We start from the raw sequence: 19,965 nt of genomic DNA on the forward strand, positions 1-19,965 counted from the left end.
ATGATAACTTTCTATGGCCCCCATTCTTGGTTTTATGGAGGGATAATGTTTCCACATGTTCTGTGTCCACTGCATCCTTTTAGTTCCACACACAGTCTTGCACAGAAAATAAGAACAGACAGAGCAGCTTGCTGGGGGATACAACAATTATAATACAGTATTATAATATAACAGGGATGAAAACTCCTTGAAACCTGTATGCTCCTTCAAATGTGTATTTTACTTACTAGAAAAAAAACGACTTATCTCCCCTCTGAAAAACTATTTGTAGGGATTTTCCTCAGAAAAGCCTTTTCATTTCAGTTGTTTCTTGATTATTGTTATGTTCAGACAGTTGTTTTTACACAATCATAGACAAAAGTTAGAATTATGCATAAGACTGTGTTGAGGAGGTCGTGGCCAGACCTTCATTCATGGTATGCAGAGTGAGTCTGTAAAATGAATCAGCGAGTAGGCGATAGCCCATAAAACTGTTCCTGAGGGACAAAGAAAAAAAACATACCGTTCTATTAAACACGCCTAATTACTACAATTATCACATCTTTACAAGCTTCATAAAAAAAAAAAAAAAAAAAAAAAAAAGAATCAAGTGATCGCTCATGTGGTTCTATGTGTCTCTAATGGCACATTTGCACGGATGTGTTACACCTCCGTGTGGCTCGACCACGGGGCCGCGTAGCTCCTATCTTAAATTAGCGCAACTGTCAGATGACCATAAACAGATTTTTTTTTCTTTTTTGCGTGGGTTGAGTTGGGACTGGTAAAAAAGTATCGCTCCTTTTTTCTACACTGCCAATCTCCGGGATCACCACCATTTATTTCTCACCTCCACCCCACTGCGTGCTGGGGCCATAAAGTTCTGCTTTGCGCTTTATGGACGTTCTTCTTGGGGTTTCAATAAAGATAAGGCTTTTTCCTTATTTACGGAGTCAGAATGGGATATCTTGAAACTAAAAACAATTATGTGCATAATAATAACCTAGAGATTGTTTTTTTTGTGTGCAAAAATTACGAATCTTATTGGAAGTTGACTCAAGGTCACAGCTTGCTATGATAACAACAACAACAACAACAACAACAATAATAATAATAATAATAATAATAATAATAATAATAATAATAATAATAATAATAATAATAATAATAATAATAATAATAATAATAATAATAATAATAATAATAATAATATTAAACGCCCTGATCATTTAAACGAATTTAGATTTCTGGACATTTGTCAGCTGTGTGGGAATGACTGTTCTGAAGCATCATTTATTCACTCAATAATACTGATCTGTATGATCAAATACGTTTTTTTAGATAAATTGACAAATTGGGTTATTAAAAACTATTTTAATTGGTTATAACTGTAGTTTTAGTAATCATTTCTGCATTTGCACTTTTCACAAGTGGAGTCTTTATCACGGGGAGCATAATATATATTAGGCTATCAATCACATGCATTTGTTTGTTTAATTAAAAGTTGTACTTTTTGTTGGAAAAAAAAGTTAAATGGAGGGACAGAAACTTGTGACATGACAAGTTGACCTCGTGAGGCCAGTCTAAACAGAAGTGAACTCCCGCTGTCCAATCACAGCGTCCGCCCTGCGCCAGCATGTCCGGGTCCGCAGCCAATCAGCGCACGCAGCGCGGAGTCAGAGGGGACAGCGACCACAGATAAAATGTTTGACTTCCATCAATCCTCTCAGAACATCTTCTAAATCCTCCCCGAGCTGTCAGAAACCTATACGTTGATTTAAAGTCACCCCACGTCCCAGTAGGGACCCCTGGACCGCTCTCCACCTGCTCCGAGGCCCCGACTCAGCTTTTTCTCCTGCGAGGCAACCTGTTACGCGGGGAGAAGGAGAAACATCACCGCGGCTGTATGTACAAGTAAGATCGAGCTGGGCTGAACCGACAACAAGAGGACTTAAAATCTGGCTGGAATTAAAGGAGACAAGACAAGAGGCAGCTTTGTTAAAACAGTTACCTGACAGAAAGTCGGGAATCATGACTGCGCTTGCAGGAGGTTTACCAAGAATGATGCGACCAGCTCCTCACCAGAACTACCCGCGGGGAGGATACTCCCTGGAAGGTAGGAAACTCCACTATTTGCCCCCCCAGGCTAGGAAAAAAAATGAAACTTTTATAAAACTTCGACAAAATCGATTTGGCTGCGATCCTGAAAACTTCTGTTCATTGGAACATCAGTTTAAATGTAATCTTAACGGAACAGAGAATGAAGAATGTTGATGGATTAAAATACTTAAATAATTATGAATATTTATGTTTTTTATTGTCATTTTTAAATAGTGAAATGTTTCTGCTGCGTATGTGCATTTGACTATGAAAACATTGTACATTGCAATGCATTTTATGATTTTATTATGGACATGTTGTTGAGAAGAGGTTTCTTGTTGTCCCAGTAACTCCAGCTCCTTGGTCTGCAGTTTCCACCCCGTTAGGACAGGGTCGGGTCAACCAGCTCGGCGGCGTCTTCATCAACGGCAGACCTCTCCCCAACCATATTCGCCATAAAATCGTGGAGATGGCCCACCACGGGATCCGGCCGTGCGTCATCTCCCGGCAGCTGCGCGTCTCCCACGGCTGCGTGTCCAAGATCCTGTGCCGGTACCAGGAGACGGGCTCCATCAGGCCGGGGGCCATCGGAGGCAGCAAGCCCAAGGTGAGGGATCATGCACTTCGGATAAAACGAACCAGCAGTGCTTTTTTCAGAGGGTTTGCCAGCTTTATAATTACTTTAAAATGTAGCCTATTTTGTTATGTGGCAACAAATGTCCAAAACATAGAATTTTCGAGGCTGTATTTAACACAGTTTAACGTCAAATGGTGTTAAATCACAAGGAATATTTTTTTATTTAAAAAAAAATAAGGAGACGCTAAACAGACGATTGAAAGTGTAATACTCAAGGAAACTGAGAGGAAGCCTTTTGGTTACAAAATATAGACATGGAAAAAAATTATGATTGGTTTCTCATTCTCTTTAACAAGCCAAATAGGCCTTTCCAAATACTAATTACATCTCAGTTATTTAATTCTGCAATTTATATATATATATATATATATATATATATATATATATATATTTTTTTGTCTTTTTTAAATTTTATTTCATTTCTTTTTTGCCTCTTTTAATGTAACTTTTCACCTTGTTACGCCAAAGCAAAGCGCAACTCCAGAACTGGACAAGAAAATCGAGGAGTACAAGAGAGAAAACCCCGGGATGTTCAGCTGGGAAATCAGGGACAAACTACTGAAAGATGGGATTTGCGACAGGAACAACGTCCCCTCAGGTAGGCAAAGTTTGCAAAAGATGCAAAAATACTGCAAATGCTAAATTTTACTATAGGAACTGTTAGAACATTTCATTAAAAAGGTGTTTTCTTTTTCAAATAGCATGCTTCAGTGTTTCTCTATGGTGTTTTACTTTTTAACTGTCTGCGATGATATGCATTTTCTTTAAGTTGTGGAAACGTTTCCTTGTTTCTCAGTGAGCGCCATCAGCCGCATAATGCGTTCTAAATTCGGCGGAGTTTGTGATGATGAGGAGGAAGAAGATGAGGTGGTGAAAAGGGCGATGGATGAAAACGAACCGCGGACAAAGCACAGCATCGACGGCATTCTGGGAGACCGATGTAAGTTCTACATTATAGTTTTATTTCTCTACAGTTCTTGAACAAGCTGCAAATGTAATTACGCATGTGATTATGATCGGCTTTAGTTTAGTTTTTTTTTTTTTTGCCACTGGTTTGTCGAGTTGCGTTGGTTGTTTATTGCACATTATAGGGTGTTTCTGGTGAAATGAGGTATGGATTTTTTTACGGAGAAATACAACTTTAATGCATTTCAGTAATTAAGTAAACGTTAATTTTCATATGTTCCCCAAAAAACCTTAACACTTTAAATATCAGGTGCTTTTACGCACACGCACAGGCCTCAGCGTTAACCCATATGCAAAGCTTTTTTTTTTTTTTTTTTTTTTTTTTTTAAATCAAACATTTACTTAACTTCCAAGCCTGAGAAACTTTTTTTGACACTTCATCGCACGCTGGAGGATGAACATCAGGGCACAAAGCATGGAGAGTCCATTGAGACTAACACCTCAGTTTGAGGCACACAAAAGCCAAACTCAGTGGTGTACAAAAAGATGCCAGAGCTTTTCAAAATGGGGAAAGAAAAGAAGAGAAAAACTGCACTGACAAAAGACCGGGAGAAGACATTATGAACCCGCAATGAGCGATGAATTATTCAGGAACATCAATAGGCCCAGTGCGGCCTGGTTTGCATTGCGCAAACAAATGCCAATTTTTGTTCATCTCATGTGGTTCAAAGTTTGTATTTGAGGAGGAAAAACAACGAAAGCAACAATGTATCAAAATGTCTAGAACACCTGTTGATTTATGACCTGTTGCTGGGGAAAGGAAAAGCTGCTGCATATAAGGCAGAATGTAGTTAATTATTGATTGTTAGACCATTGAGTGCGTACTTTTTTCATGTTTACATTATTTGTTTAAATTTAGTCAAGTAGTTATTTTTAAGAGGAGCTTAACTTTGTCTGGAGGATTAATGGAACCAAGTTTTGAATGTGGTTACAGACATGACACGAATGTCGAGACACTCACATGAAACTGGAACGGTTGTGTTTCTTTTACGCACCGAACTTTGCATCAGGGCTCTTTCTTTGTTTTTGCGCAGCAAGCATGATGCCTTCAGCCAGCGAGCGCAGGGGAAATCTTCTACTCACTAGATTAAATCCAAACCTTTTATTTATCTCCACTTTCATCTCATACAAAGTCCGCCCCTTTCCTTTTCGCCTTGGGCGCACACATTTAATGCGGTGTCTGCGCCGGGCGCTCCCCACTCCCTCTATACGGTCCACCTTAGCGGGCGCGTTCACGCCAAACCACCAAGTTTCAGCGCTGGACACCTATTCTGATGAAGTAATGCATCGTTACTTTCCATTTTTTTTGCTCGGATTTCTCTAGTTGGCTACCCTTGAACTTTGAGGATTGTGTTTGATAGAGGCTTAAAAATGTAATAAGGAAAAATAAAGATTATTTCATTATTCTTTCTTTCTTTCCTTCTTTCTCTTTTTCTTTCTTTCTCTTTTTTCTTTCTCTTTTTCTTCTGTTTTTTAAGTAAATAAAATAACATTAGTCAAAATCCCATAATGCAAACAGTTAAGATCACTTTCCACCCATTGATATACAGAACAATACTGTTTCACTCCTGCATCCCTTTGTGGAAGTAGTTGTTGTTTTTCTCCTTTATAGCCCTTCATTAGAATGTGAAAAGAGTGGTTTGGGGACTGAGAGAGTGTCTTCTGGCCAAATATTGATTAAGTAGGTGTTTGCAGAGGCCATTGTTGTGGCGTGGAGAGGCCTGTTGCTCTCTGCCCCTTTCTCCTCGACCACTATTGTTGGCTTTCCTAAAGTGCTAAGATCAAAGCTGACTCATTTAGATTTATTTGTCTGGGAAAGGGAGTCCTAAGGTTTGTGGGATAAAGTATAGAGGCAGCAGGCTCTGCATGGCATTAGCAAGTTCCTGGAACATTGTGGGCAGAGGATACTTACTGGCATGTTCATGATGTCAAGCTGAATTATGGAGGTAGAAAGAACTTAAAATAATAGTTCATTAATTACATTTCTTAGCAAAACAAGAGCATATCCACATAATCATCTATATTTTGATTTAATCATTTTATTGTACAACAGTGCCAGGAATTTGTTCTCGCCATTGGGACTGATTAAATTGATCACATCCTCTATTTATTAGTGCTAGCACTCTAGCCTTTAGCCTCATTTAACTAATTAAAGTAACCAAAGTCATAAAAGAAAGGTAGTCACTCTTGCAGGATCTATTTATGGCAGGAGGGGGTGAAAGGCAGAAAGTAAAAGAAGACGAAGAAGGGGAAGAAAAAAAAAGCTCGGAAATACAAACAGTCAAAGGGATAACTTTTCTCTAAAGGGAGTCCTGCGGTGCCTAAATGAATGAGCCCAGTTCTTTCAAATCTGCCATGGTGAACGCAGTCAACATGTAATAATTGGTTTCATTGAGGTGCATTCCAACAATCTGCTGCCATTCTCCTGCCTCTATTGTCCCGAGGCAGGCAAATAGCCAGAGGGACAGGAGGAATCAAGTGCTGACAAAACATGAAAGATTTAGCTGCTTTTGTCAAAGGAGCTGAGTGGGACTTTGTTTGTGTAAATAAACTGGATAACTGACTCCCTGGGATTTTGGCATGGATTTTTTATAAGGGAAATTATTACAGGAGTGGAGAGAGCAGAAAGATCATATTTGAGTTTCGCCGTGCGTCGTGTCGTAAAGGAGTCACAACACACACTTTCAGCTAGAGACCTGGCAAAAGGAGAAACGATAACTTTGATGAACTTTTTTTTTTGTTTTCGTGTTTTATAACATTTATTCTTAGATACAATCAGATGCACAACTCCCAGCAAGCAAATTCATCTGAAATGTCCACACTCTCAAATATAAACACTCAACATTTTCTCTGTCCGCGCGTGATTCTCAAGCTTTTCTCTCACTCTCCCTTAAAAAAAAAAAAAAAAAAGAAAAAAAAATCCATGCTGGCTAATCTGCAACTGAATGCAGACTCTATGCTTCATTAAAGCCTCTTTCTGTGTTGGCACCCACATTGTGATCCCCCCAATATTAATTCAAAGGACAATTAATGAATGCTGGCCAACTTTGAAGTGATGGGCCGCAGTCCTGCCCTGAGCCGGCCCCTCGGCGCTGATGTACTCTCCTCATTCTCCCCACTAACCCCAGAGACACAGCAAAGTGACTGAAAGAGAAGCAACAAGCAATAGAAGGTCAAGGAGAGGAGCCCCAGCAGAAAAAGAGCTCTCTATTTCCTTGGAAGTATTAGCCAAGCAAAACTCTGTGATGGGTAGGATAAAAGAGTGCGAAAAGAAAAGGGTCGGGGGGCGAGAGGACTCTGCAAAGAGGAGCACAATGGGATGGTTAATTGAGTAAAGCCAGACAGTGTTGTCAATCACTTAACTTTGTTTAGCCTCAGTTTTTGCGAAGTTGTTTCATCCAGCACGTTGCACATTACAGACATTCCAGCACAATTCACTTGCTGTTTTGATTATCAATGGGGTTTTTTTCTGACCAAAAAACAAGACTTTTAAGGCTCTGTTACACACATTGAATATAAAAAAAAAAAGTTAATGTAAACAGAAAAAAAGACCATTAATCAGCATTTTGCAGGGTCAAAAAAAGAGAAGAGGAAAGCATGGAATGTGATGATGGGCTTTCTGTCTGATGAGTGTGTGTGAAGTTTTGTTGTGAGGTCAGTAGTGAGGCCGTTTTCACTGCAGCGCTGAGCAGTCGCTGTGAAGGGGTCAGGGGCCAACCGAGGGTCACTAGACTGTTAAAACTATCAGGCCCCGGGAAAAGGAGGTTACGATAATGTTTGGCAAAACTTGTCAAACGACAGACTAATATCAGGATGTCACACCACGGCCTCAGTGGGGGTTAGATAGCTTTCATTTCTCATTGTGTACACTTCCACAGGTTTTGCTGCTTTTTGACTTGTACTGGCGTTTTTTGAATGAGGTACTTGTTTGGCTGTGTGTTTCTCCTCAATGAGGCAGGGATGATGCTGCGCTTTGCTAGTTAGTCTCTGTTTGACTGGAACGTGCGGCAGACTGGCCTGTTGCTGCGGCCCTGCGTGGGCTCTGTGAAGCCGCTTTGTCCCTGCCCCGAGGGTGGAAATGCCACCGTGAAACTGTCACCTAACGGCACCACAGTGGAACTAAATGATAACCACCGCACAATGGGCACACATAAAAGCCATGCCGAGCCATTCGTGGCTTCCTGTCACTGGACCAGCGTTAGACAGAGATGCATCTTTCAACTTCATATCAGTAGCTATTTTCTTTGTCTCCTAAGTGCCAACCGCTTTTGCTTATTCACTCCATTTTTGCCCTGTCCATCACATCATCATCTCACTCTTTTTTCTTTCTATCAAGCCCCTCCTCTTTTCGCAGGCAGCTGCAGGTTCCTGGGGTCTCTTTAGCAAGTCAAGTGAGCAGCCCACTCACTCCCATTTTTTCCCTTAACTGTTAACCCCAGCTGAGTCTATAAGCTGTCAGTTAACCATTCTTTTCCCCCAGTGCATCTGCTCGCTCTGGCTCTATGTGGCAAGCTACTATTTTATTCAGTGGCTGACTTGCACTGTGCCCTGTGGCCTGAAAAGGCCCGATCTACTTCCCTGGGCAAATAGCTAGTTCATTTGTCTCTCCTGCCCTTTGTTTTGCGTTGCAAACACATGTCACCAGCTCAATTACCTTCTCTATTAACAGCCCTTGGAGGACGGGCGAGCCTGCCCCTACCAAGACAAGGCTATAAACTGCCCCATATGCTTCGCTTCTCTTTCTCTCTGTGGCTCTTCAGTCCATTTCCTTCATTTTTTTCTCTCTCATCGCTCTGATTTGATCCTCTCTTACATCATCCGTCTCACCTTCCATTTCTCTTTTTGTTTGTAAATTGAAGTTATGTGTGTAAATTTGTGGCCAAAAGTGTGTGCAGACATGGTTGTGTGTGAAAGCATGTGACCGATATGATTGTGCACATTTCCAAAATGTAGTAGTTTCACAATAAAGATGGTAATGTTTTGCGAAGAGCAGCTTTCATTCAACACGTTGCCATCTGTAGCCATGATATTTATTAATATCTAACACTAACTATAGGATTATAAAGTTGAACACTTTTTTTTATAGTTTTATGTAGCACAAAACATGAGCATGCTGCATTTTTCAAAAAAAAGCCATGAAAATACCTTGAACTTGTTTGTAATTTCATAATTTTTCAGCAGTTTTTCAGACAGTTGCACATAATCAAATAGTGGGCATGGTGCTATTTTAAAAGACAGATGTTAGTATGTAGCTATTTTGAAGCCCAGAAAATTAAATACTTTTACAGTTTTTGAGCTTTCATTGTGAACCCGCCACGTTTTGCTCTGTGGACCAACATAGAGACACATTTCGCTGGGAGACTGCTCCAGCCTATGCATGTCTCTTCATATTAACATCTCTTCAAGGGATGGGGGAGCGGGAGTGACTGCTTGCCAAGACGAGTCCTGGCCGCTGTAGTCTAAGCAATAAACAAGAGCAGTCTCTGTCCTCACAGTTGGAATCATCTCTCTCTCTCTCTCTCTCTCTCTCTCTCTCTCTCTCTCTCTCTCTCTCTCTCTCTCTCTCTCTCTCTCTCTCTCTCCCTCTCTCTCTCTTCTTTGGCCTGTTAGAGGCTCCCCTGCCACAGGTGAAGCTAATGGAACTGGACGTCCCCCAGGTTCACATCTGTGACCCTTTCAAGTTTATCTTTCCTGCCTGTCAGTCTTCTCTCTTGATCAATAGGTGGTTCTGTTTACATTGAGAAGCGAGCCTGTAACGCTCTGCTTCCCATCGTCATGACAACGGGGTTATAAAACGTGTCCGCCTGCATATCTGCACATGCACTTGTTCTATTTTTACTTCTTGTTAAGGAAACCTGTTGAATTCACTTGTTGAGTGCTTTTAATAAGCAAAATGTAATTGGTTATCCAAACTAACTAGCTAATAGTTATCAGGCATCTTAATTTGATTTGAAACAAATGTTTCATGGATTATTCTTCAGCAGGCTCAATTTCCACTTGAGGGATAATAATCTATCTTTCCATTGAGATTTTTTTCCCCGCCACAGCCAAAGCTGTGAGCGGCAGTCATGTATCTTCTGCTCCCCATTGCTTTAGCCGCAGCGTAAAATGTGATTTGGGTGTTTAAGTATGGAGGTTGAAGCCTCCCTTTGTGAGCTCAGTATCCTCTTCTTTCATTGTGGGGAATGTGTGGGAACAAACTTGCTCCTGCATCATCATGCCTTAAATTGATCCACAGCAGTGTAAGAAATGCTTTTGAAAGGGTCAAACATGTTGACGTGGCAATGGTTGAGTATACAGAAAGAGACAAGTGAATGGATGAGATGGAGTGGATGGGACAGGTCCCATTTGTGGGAATGATTCGAACCCCCACCCCACCAACAACAACCAACACCTCCTCCTTCCCTCTCCAGCATCTTCCTCAGGTACCTCCAGCTTCCCATCTCCTCTCTATGTCAGCCATTCGACATCCCATCCCCCAGTATTTTTGCCCCTTGGGCCACGTAAGGAGGGGATGAAGGGGTGCTCCCCTGCTGTGCCCCTTCACAGCCCCCAGTGGCCCTTCTCTGGACCCCTTTGTGCCCCCTCTCCCTCCCACTCCTCATTCCCCCACTCAGCCCCTGGCTCTGTAGCCCCCTTCTTACCCTTCAGCCCCCCCCAACCCCCCGCCCCCGCCCCCACCCCCTTGTCTTCCCTCCCAACTCCCCTGCTGGGCAGGTGACAGGCCCCTGAATGCGGACCCAGGCGTCCCTGATGGCTCCTACAGATGGAGCGTGGTAATCGGTCCAATAGAGCCCTGCCACAGGCTTTTCCCTGCTAAGATACAAAGGCCTGGCCACATCACTTTTCGAAAAAGAAAAAAAAATCCTCCCCAAAAAAGAAAGAAAAAAGATAGTGCAAGAGGAAGAGAAAAAAAGACAGAGCATGTTGGAAGATGACAAAAGCAACCCTGTCATTTTGGCTTTAAGGGAAAGGCTAGTATTTTTTTTTGCCTTCAGTTACTAATAATAAAAACAGGGAAGGAAAAAGAAGGATAGACAAAAACAAAGGGGGCAGTAGAGGAAAGATCCACCCCCAACCCCGTTGTTAACATGAGTTACAGTGCAAATGGGGGTCTTTCTCCCCAGAAGAGTTTTATGAGCTCCCCTCACCTCCCTTAGGAATCTTTGCTACCATTCATTCTCTTTTTCCCTCTTTCTCGTCTTCTGTTATTAAAGCGGTCATAGCATTCATTATATTTTAATTTTACTTTTACTTTTTTTTCTTTGAATATTTTCTTCATGTACTTTTCACAATGCAAATTGCATTCAATACTTCAAATACTGTAGTTGCATATACAGGCAAAGTTGCCATAATGTGTGTTTGTGTGGCTTTCTTCTTGTGCACCTGTTCTGTTGTCAAATTTGGCCCTATTGGTCTCATGTCCTTACATAAACAAACCACATCCCCAACTCTTACTGCACGTTCCAGGAGTATTGAAGCATCCAGCCAATCCCCAGTGAGCCCATGTGCTAGCGTGGTGCCCCCAGTTCAAATGTAATAAAGAGCTCTTCTCAGCATCAGAGTCTTGTTTGCCGGCGGTCCTCTGCACAGCAGCATTCCCAGAGGCCAAATCTGTGTGTAATGCCTGGTCAGACACACACTGGCAACCAGTGCAAACATTTCCTGCTTGGCTCCAGAGGCTCCAGAGGCAAGGGGAGATCCCTGTGTCCCCCCCGGCGTTTGACTTGGCACTTTTTAATTAAAGCTTTAAATCTGAAGGGCAGAGGGCAGTCTGAGGCAAACAGACAAACTTCAGTCCAACGCTGAAGTCTTTCTCTTGCTTACACCTGTCACTCTGCTTATTTTTTCTGTCTCAGCGTAGGTGTTTGCTGCATAGTCTGAGTGTGGAAAAGGTGCAGTGAACCCTCCTGATGAGGTGTGAGAGGTCAACGTGGGGTGGATTTGGTAGTGGATTACAATTCTCTGTTTTTTTTTCTCCATCTGTGGTTGAAACATTGTCCTAGCCTACATTCACCGAGTGAAAGCTTATAGTCCAGACGCAGCAGATGCATGTTTATGAGTGTGCAGCGATGGGGGATTTCAGACGTACTGGTGGACAATGGAAGGCTGTCACGCTACTTTGTGGAGCCTAATCATTATTTAATAGTCGGGTAACCTCGATCTGAATGCAAAAATAGTCCTCTGTCTCTAGTTTCAAACCTTCATTGATTCCCATCTTCTGCTGAATTAGATCCCTATAGATGTCTCCCAGCTACCCAGACACTCTCTCTTGCCCTCAACTGAACAAACAGATTAAGAAGCACCTGCAAAGAGCTGCCTTCCCTGCGCTATGGGATGCTATCATCAGAGCACACAGCATGGCCATGACTGGCAGAGACACAGTGTCCCAGGCAATAGATGCCCTGGAGGGATCTAGTCCTTTTTAATCCATGTTCAAGCAGCCTCTGGCTTTTGATCCCCGCAGGAATCACTGAAGAGTTTAAGCGAGCAGGAGGAGACAATCTAAAGTGGCTCTACACCATGTGTTGTACTCAGCATAATCTATTGTCTCAGATCTGGCTATTGTACCACAGCTTAGAATTCACTACAAAGTTTTATTATGTGCTGGCAAGGCTCCTCAGAATGGGGAAGTAACCGTGTATTTGTTTTGCGATCCTAGCCAGTCACTCGGATGAGGGGTCTGATGTAGATTCTGAGCCAGGCCTGCCTTTGAAGAGGAAGCAGCGCCGCAGTCGCACTACCTTCACGGCCGAGCAACTCGAGGAGCTGGAGAGGGCGTTCGAACGTACACACTACCCCGACATCTATACACGAGAGGAACTGGCTCAGCGGGCCAAACTGACAGAGGCTCGGGTTCAGGTTAGGCACGCACACACATGTATAAAAACAACTTCAGCGTCTTGGAGAGTGAATTGTGACAGCACAGGCATGATGTCATTGATCCTCATTTCTTTTTGCCACATAGAAATAAAATTATCTCGAGATGTTGAAGCCACTGGGCATGTACTCCTCCGACCCCTGACCCCAGTCTGCCCCTTTGTTACTCATACAGACAAACCCTCAGACGCAGCTTTCTATTTTTGCCAAACATCTTGCAAAAAGGGGGCTATGTGAAGATCTGCAAACACATGCCAGAGTTAGATTGCTGCCTAATATAGACCTTAACAACAATAACAGCCCTTTGGCAATATCTGAACCCCGTGACTTTAAGTAGCACACAAAGATGTGGTTTCACTGCATTCTACAGATGTTGAGATCTTTATCAGTTCAGCTCCCAGTAATGAGCCAAAAAGGCTTTTCACACATATACATTCACTGAGCTGGTAGAAAGCACTCACAAATCAAAAAGAACATGCTATTGTTGTTGAAGTTAAGTGATTCTGTCATATTTGCAAATAAAGAAACATTGTTCATGCCTGCTTATGTTGTTTTCTCAGGTGTGGTTCAGCAACAGAAGGGCGAGGTGGAGGAAGCAAGCAGGAGCCAATCAGCTGATGGCGTTTAACCATCTCATACCCAGCGGTTTCCCTCCATCAGCTATGCCAGGCCTGCAGCCTTATCAGCTGTCAGAGAGCCCTTACCCTCCAACTTCTATAGCCCAAGGTGGGGACAGCTGAGCAGATCCAAATATACAACTACCTGAAACTCACTACAATGTTTCAGCTAAGCAATAATAACCTTACTGTGAAATGAAGTTGGCCACATTTACAGCAATAACTTTTGTTTCCAGCAGCTTCTGAGCAGCCCAGTACAGTTCACCGACCCCAGCCACTGCCACCCACCTCCGTCCACCAGAGTGGGCTCACTTCATCGGCAGCTTCCCAAGACAGCGGATCCGCATACTGCCTGTCCTCCGGACGACATGGTTTCTCGGGATACACGGACAGCTTTGTGGCTCAGACAGGACACACCAATGCTGTCAACCCCAGCATCAGCAACAGCCTCTCACCACAGGTTAGTTTATGCATCCAATACATCCACACATGATCTGCCTAGAAAAAAAAAAGAAATACTCATGCACCAATCTGCATGGGTCACTCCAGGAAGCAGAAGCAGAAGGCCGGTGGCCTTCACCATATGGTTGCACAACAATATACACGAACACAAAATTACTTCTCTGTCTGACCCAGGTGTCATTGGTCTAACACTGATAAAATCTTACTGCGTAGGAGAGCTCGGTAGCTTTTCATATTTGTTTACTCTGATGGATAGCTTGATGAATTTAAAAGGTGGCAAACGTCAGTCTTTGGAGAGGAAGCGACAATCAGACACGAGGAAGGATGTATGGATGTCAGATGATGACACAAATCAAAACTGAAAAGACAATTATGGTCGATTACACAGTCATCAGTGTCCATCAGTGGCTCCCTACCAGCCCCAGAAGATGCACTAACAGGCGTAAAACGAGCTTTTAACTGCCACAAAGGGTGGCTGGCCCTTGTGCAATGCATGCTGGGTACTAATTCCCATGAGAGAGAATCTCAGACTCCTGTTTTGCACAGATAAAAAAAAAATAGCCTCCGGCAGGTTTGTTGCTATATGAATGCTCAAAAATGTATAAATTGTAAAAAAGAAAAAAAAAAGAATAGCTTTGTGGCGGCTGCCAGGGTGCAGAAACAGAAAGTAGCTGGAAGCACCATTGAGTCTGAAGCTATAATTGACTGCTTTGATGCATGAGTACCAGTTGTAGACTAGATTTAGCCCACCCACCCCCCCATCCCTCCAGTAATTACACACATATGCTTTTAAACACTTCTAGTTTTTACTGGAAGCGATACAACATATGAGTGGAAGTAGCTGATGGTTTTAAATGGACAGCTCTGCTTGAATTATTTATGTATTTGCTTTGTTGAGCCATCACTAGCCTGCATGCACGTATCTGCTTCTTCACTCTCTCACAGGCTCACCGAGGAACTTTAACTCTAGCAAAGGGGCCAAAGGTGGCATGGCCTCATGCATGGTTTCAACATTAACCTTAGCGGGCAGCTCTGTACAGAATGAATGTGTCATCTTGAAAATCGGACAGCATGCCTTGAATGTTTTCTCTGTCTGGGATTGCAATCACTGAATGTTCCAGTGTCTTAATTGATTGGAATGAAGAAATATATCCCCTCCTAACAAAGTGTGTAATTTATGCAAATGAATCACTTTGTTGGCTAATTTGTTTTAATCCATGTATTCATTGCAGCTGTTTGAATGTATATTGCAATGCAGCTTTCTCTATTTCAAATGATGATAGAATTAATTTCTTGATTTTAACTTAATAAGGGATAGGAAATGAGAAGTGATTAAATTCTGTGACATTGATAAAGCAAAAGGACCTATTTGCACTTGGAAAACTTTACAGCTTTAGTTTTGTCAGACTGCTATGGTTTGGTTAATTTTGTACAAATCCCTCACAGGGATTATGCCCCAAGTTATCTGCACTCCAAATTTGTCTGTGAAAGCTATGCTGCTCTATGTCCTGTTTTGTATTCTTCAAAAGATTCAGCTAAGTCCAGATATGGTTGAGCAGGAGCAACATGAAGTTTTGATTCTAGGGAAATTTGCTTTAGATCAGCGATATTCTCATCTGAGCACTTAGCTCTTCATTGAGTGTAGCAGCCAGGCCACTTGCTTTCCCCCGTCTCTGGCGTCTCAGCGCTGATCTGGTGCATACCAAAGCAATCCTTTCTCACCAAGTAAGCAAGCGGCCAGGATTTGCACTGCCATGAGACCTAATCCCCGGAACAACCTCAAAACAGACACAGCGTCGGGAACTGCTGCTGTTTCAGTCGCAGAAGAAAACGCATGTATGCGTGAGTGTGTAGATTAGACGCAAACTCAGTAAAAGCATGGACATGCCACACAATCTATCATTTGTGAACATGTGGGTGTTGATGCAAGTAATAGAGAGTGTTTTGTGTTTTAACACGGAGCCCCAGATGGAAAAATAAATAAACAGATGAATGAAAATTCTTGTGTAGCCTCAGCAGAAAGCTGTTGATTATAAATAATAATGAAAATAATTAAATATTAAATCATTTTTTTAACAACCAACATTTTTAAAACATGTTCATTTTACTCTGCAATAATGAAAAGGGGATATTTGACTTTTGTGCAAGTTATCCATACAATAAACAACTTTAAGCAGAAGAAAATTGTGTATCCTACAATATATTATCCTACCAGTGAGATAAGTAATGGTTATAGGTGATACGCTATTTTGCAGTGTTGACCAGATGTGTGAGGCCAGATCAATCAGATCAAGTGCAAATGACTTACATTAAAGACACCAGTGGTAACCTACGCTTGCTTACACGGTTATGTGCATGCATCACTTTGCATTACTTAATCTTCACCTCCTCTTTATTTAGAAACTATTTGCTTTTGGTATCAGCGTTTGCTCCATTTTCTTTTACATAGACTGTAACTCTTGCTCTCTCTTTCTCTTCTCTTTTTTTTAAGACATTTTCACGACTTTGCTTCTCACGCAAAGCCTACTGCAGCTGTTCACAATGTATCATTGATACCCCTGCAGCTCTGACACTGGAACAAAAAAATGCTCGCTACACATGCACGTCCATCCACATACACCTTCTGTCAGACGCGCTATTCCACATGCAGGCGAAGCAGCTCTGATACACACTCCCAAAGACACCCTGCTCCTTTTTTTTCCCACGTATCCTTTAGCTTCTGTACCCTAGCTTCACAAGGTTGCAGTGATTTTGGGACACGACTGAGACAATAAAAGAAAGTGAAAGAGATATAACTCACTAATTTATAACTAGAAAGGTAGTTTACTTAAAATTCAGATTAGATATATTCTTGTTCTGATCTCTGTATGTAAGCAAAAGGCTTCAAGATTACTTTGTCATAATGAGGCAGCATGAGAGTATAAATATATTCTTCAATTTACTTCCATAAATATGACAGGATAACTCTTGCAGAAATCGCTAGTGGGATAAAGGGTGCAACTCTTCAGCTACTGTCAGCTTCCCAGTTGGTCAAGCGGAGTAAGGAGAACCACATGTGTGAGGAAAGCCAGTGATAATATATTTCTGACAGGGAACAAAGAGACGGCTTTTACTTAAGCCCACCAGAGTGGAATGAAAAGATGGCCAGCCGTTGTAGTATCTGATTTACATTAAAACGAGCATAACATTTTGACCCGTGCTTTATGAAATGGATATCATTTATATTTACTTCACATGCTGTGTATTACAATCACCCATTTCTACTTTGCGTCTTCCATCAGGTGATGGGCTTGTTGAACCCGAGTGGAGTGCCACATCAGCCCCAGAGTGACTTTGCCCTGTCCCCACTGACTGGAGGCCTGGAGCCCAACGGAGCCATGGCTGCTAGTTGTCATGGATCCCAGCGCCTGGAGGCTCTTCCAAGCCTGACCAGCATGCCCACCCTGCCAAGCACCCAGTCTTACTGCCCACCCTCCTACACTTCACCAGCCTATGCCGTAGACCATCACCCCTCCTACCAGTATGGGCAGTACAGTCAGAGCAAGGTACACGCTTTCATATTTTTAAGTGTCTACTTAAATTGTGTTGTCACACAGATTCGTACTGACTGTTTAAAGAGAGGTAATGTCATTCTGTGACCCCTGTGTTCTGTGTGATTTAGTTTAGATTTTCTGAGCCACAGCCCAAGTTAATTGCACAGAACCCTCTGATGAGGGAGCTTCTCAAATCGCCCAGCAAGGAGCACCGGTGGCCAGGTTCCCTCAGTTTACATTACCATCACTGGACTCCGCACGGCCCAACGCTTATCCCAACACACGCATTTTCACTCATTGTCCTTTCATGACCCCGTGTGATGAGCTTGCCCATCACACAGTATAGCTCACCAACCCATGCAATGACCCCGGTGTAATGACGATAGCCGCCCAAAATGAAAGGAACAACTTCTCAAAGCGTATTTGACAGGAGGGAGGCGGGGTGTGCGGGTTGGAGTGGTCTTCTGTTGAGGGCTGATATGAGGTACACTACCACATGTTGACCGGCCCATCAGTGCCAACATCTTGATGTCATTAATTTAGCCCGACCTGGGAGAAGCCACATGCAGCTATTGGGGGTCTGGTTGAATGCGTATGCGAGTGTAGGTATGTGTGTATGAAAGTAGGGTAAGAGGCTCTTTAACAGGGGGCGATTATGGCCTTTGGCAGGCCACAATTAGAACCATCTGTCCCACTGGAGGTCATATTTAGAGTTGTTATTGATCAGCAAAGCAGTGCCAGAGATCCAGGCTCAGGCTCATTGTAAGAGTCTCACAAACTAAGACGGACTAAGTTCTGGTGTGAGGAGATATTCTCAAAAGCATTTTAACTCGTCTTTTAAGCCATTTGTTCGGATGAGGGTGTAGCGGATGTCCAATATAAGCTTGAACCCTCTTTCTGTTTTCTCCTGTCCTCCTCAGGTGCCTTTCATTTTATGAAGCTCTCGACATGACCTGGACAAGACGTCTGCGTTGCTGCTCTGACACTCCTCCCGGAGAGCACTGCCCCCCACGGCCTTTTGCCAACTTCCCCAGCCTTGATGACTTCAGGACAAGGCATGTGCTGTGTGGTGTGGACATATTACGGTGTTCTCCTTCAGGAAGAATGGAAGCCTCTTTGGATGAACATCTATTGATGGTGATGAAGCGGGTAGAGCAGAATAATTAAGGACCAAAGGCACCGCTTCCTCTGTTTCCTGACACATAGCATTTGTGTCACACCATGTTCGTAGGACCAAGCTGCACAGGTTGTTCTTATTTTGCTTTCAGAAGCGAAAGAAGGAGCAGAGAAATGGGCACATGCAGCCAAGACCTTGTTTTTGATTTCTGTAACACGTTGGAGAGATTCATGTTGAGGTTCCCCTGTGGCCCCGCTTGATGGGGTAAGGGTGTGATGATGGCACTCTTAAAATAACCACAGCGCTCTTTTAAGGATGTTGTCATCACAAGATCTTAGGACAGTGATATCAGCTGTACATTGATGTGTGTCATGCATCTGACATTTGAGGAAAAAAACATGTGGGGGCATAAGGAAAATCAGCAAAAAAGCATAAACTGAAGCCAAGTGGAGCCAGTCAATCCACTGCGACCCAAAGAAAGTGCAATATATTCATACCTCATATGCTGTAAGTCGACAACGATCAGATGTGTCTCATTATGTCCTCAAAAGCCTGCTCTCTCTTTGAAATGTTGTTTGTCTTGGGTGGTATCCATTGATCAATCAGGGGAAATCATCAAGCGATGAATATTAGCGAATGTAGTCATAATGTCATCAAGCCAAAAAAAAGAAAAAAAACTTCTCTGCCAGTCAACACGATATTCAGTACGACAGTTTATTTTGCTGTTGTTGTTTTGTATGTTAAATTAGTTCTCACAAGGAACTTGAAAATATTAGTTCCACTTCTTATTTATTTAGTGTTGTTCAAGTGTATTTTTCTGTATGGCTCATATAAACTCGTTCCTCTCTTCTTAAGCAAGTCTTACACAATTTCCATCATCCATGTTTTCTCTTTTGTATTATTTTCCATTTAAAGTGATGTGAACAGATGTTGTAAGATCCTTTGTGTATAATATAGCACTATTACTATTTATAATAAAATATCAGAAAAAAAGCAGAAATTTGTCATGTTGACTTGGGGTTATTTCTGGACTACGATTAATAATGTAGAAATTATTTTTAAATTTGTTTATGGTATACAGTTAGTCAGCCTGTCCACACACACACATATATATATATATATATATATATATATATATATATATATATATATATATATATATATATATATGTATATATATCCAAGAATTACTCCAAAATCTCAGGAAATTCCTTGAAATCATGCTTGTGTGGGTAATTAGTCATTGTAAATCAACCCTAGGAGTGAGAGCGGGGCTGTTTGTAGATGAAAGGAAGTTTTTTTCTATAAAAATTTAGTTGCATGTGGCCGTTCACACAATACAGAAACATTCTGGTTTTATTTATATCCTTTGGGTAAATACAGAGAGCTTTATTACTTTATTCTTTAAAACCCGGCTTTCGTTTCATTTTCCAATAACATTGGAAAAATTGCTTTTTTTATGTCCTGAAAACTGATAAACATAGGAAAAGGCAGATAAATAGGACCCGATTTGTTTAATTAACTATACTATACTAAAAGTGAATAATAATAATAATAATAATAATAATAATAATAATAATATTAATAGACAGTATATGCTCCCTATAGAACAAGATGGATTGTATTTGAGCATGTGGGAGAGTTTGGGACTGTTTAAGAGTACTATAAATCAAAAAA

The 19,965-nt window shown here is 41.9% G+C and overlaps 1 protein-coding gene across 4 annotated transcripts; it reads left to right on the top strand.

The window, feature by feature from the left end:
- Nucleotides 1-1,739: 1,739 nt before the first annotated feature.
- On the top strand, nt 1,740-19,240 carry pax3a (paired box 3a). 4 transcript variants are annotated; one of them, XM_061732211.1, is made up of 9 exons: nt 1,740-2,092; nt 2,424-2,683; nt 3,182-3,311; nt 3,510-3,653; nt 12,342-12,541; nt 13,120-13,285; nt 13,413-13,636; nt 16,920-17,183; nt 18,092-19,240. In XM_061732211.1, exons 1-9 carry the CDS (start codon nt 2,008-2,010, stop codon nt 18,107-18,109), a joined length of 1,491 nt encoding a protein of 496 aa, XP_061588195.1. In that variant the 5' UTR covers nt 1,740-2,007; the 3' UTR covers nt 18,110-19,240. The 4 variants fall into 4 exon arrangements, with proteins under 4 accessions (XP_061588195.1, XP_061588196.1, XP_061588197.1 ...); XM_061732212.1 differs by having other exon boundaries at nt 13,416-13,636; XM_061732213.1 differs by having other exon boundaries at nt 2,448-2,683.
- Nucleotides 19,241-19,965: the final 725 nt, after the last annotated feature.

The sequence above is a fragment of the Cololabis saira genome, chromosome 10 (assembly GCF_033807715.1).
Source record: "Cololabis saira isolate AMF1-May2022 chromosome 10, fColSai1.1, whole genome shotgun sequence".
Classification (NCBI taxonomy): domain Eukaryota; kingdom Metazoa; phylum Chordata; class Actinopteri; order Beloniformes; family Belonidae; genus Cololabis; species Cololabis saira.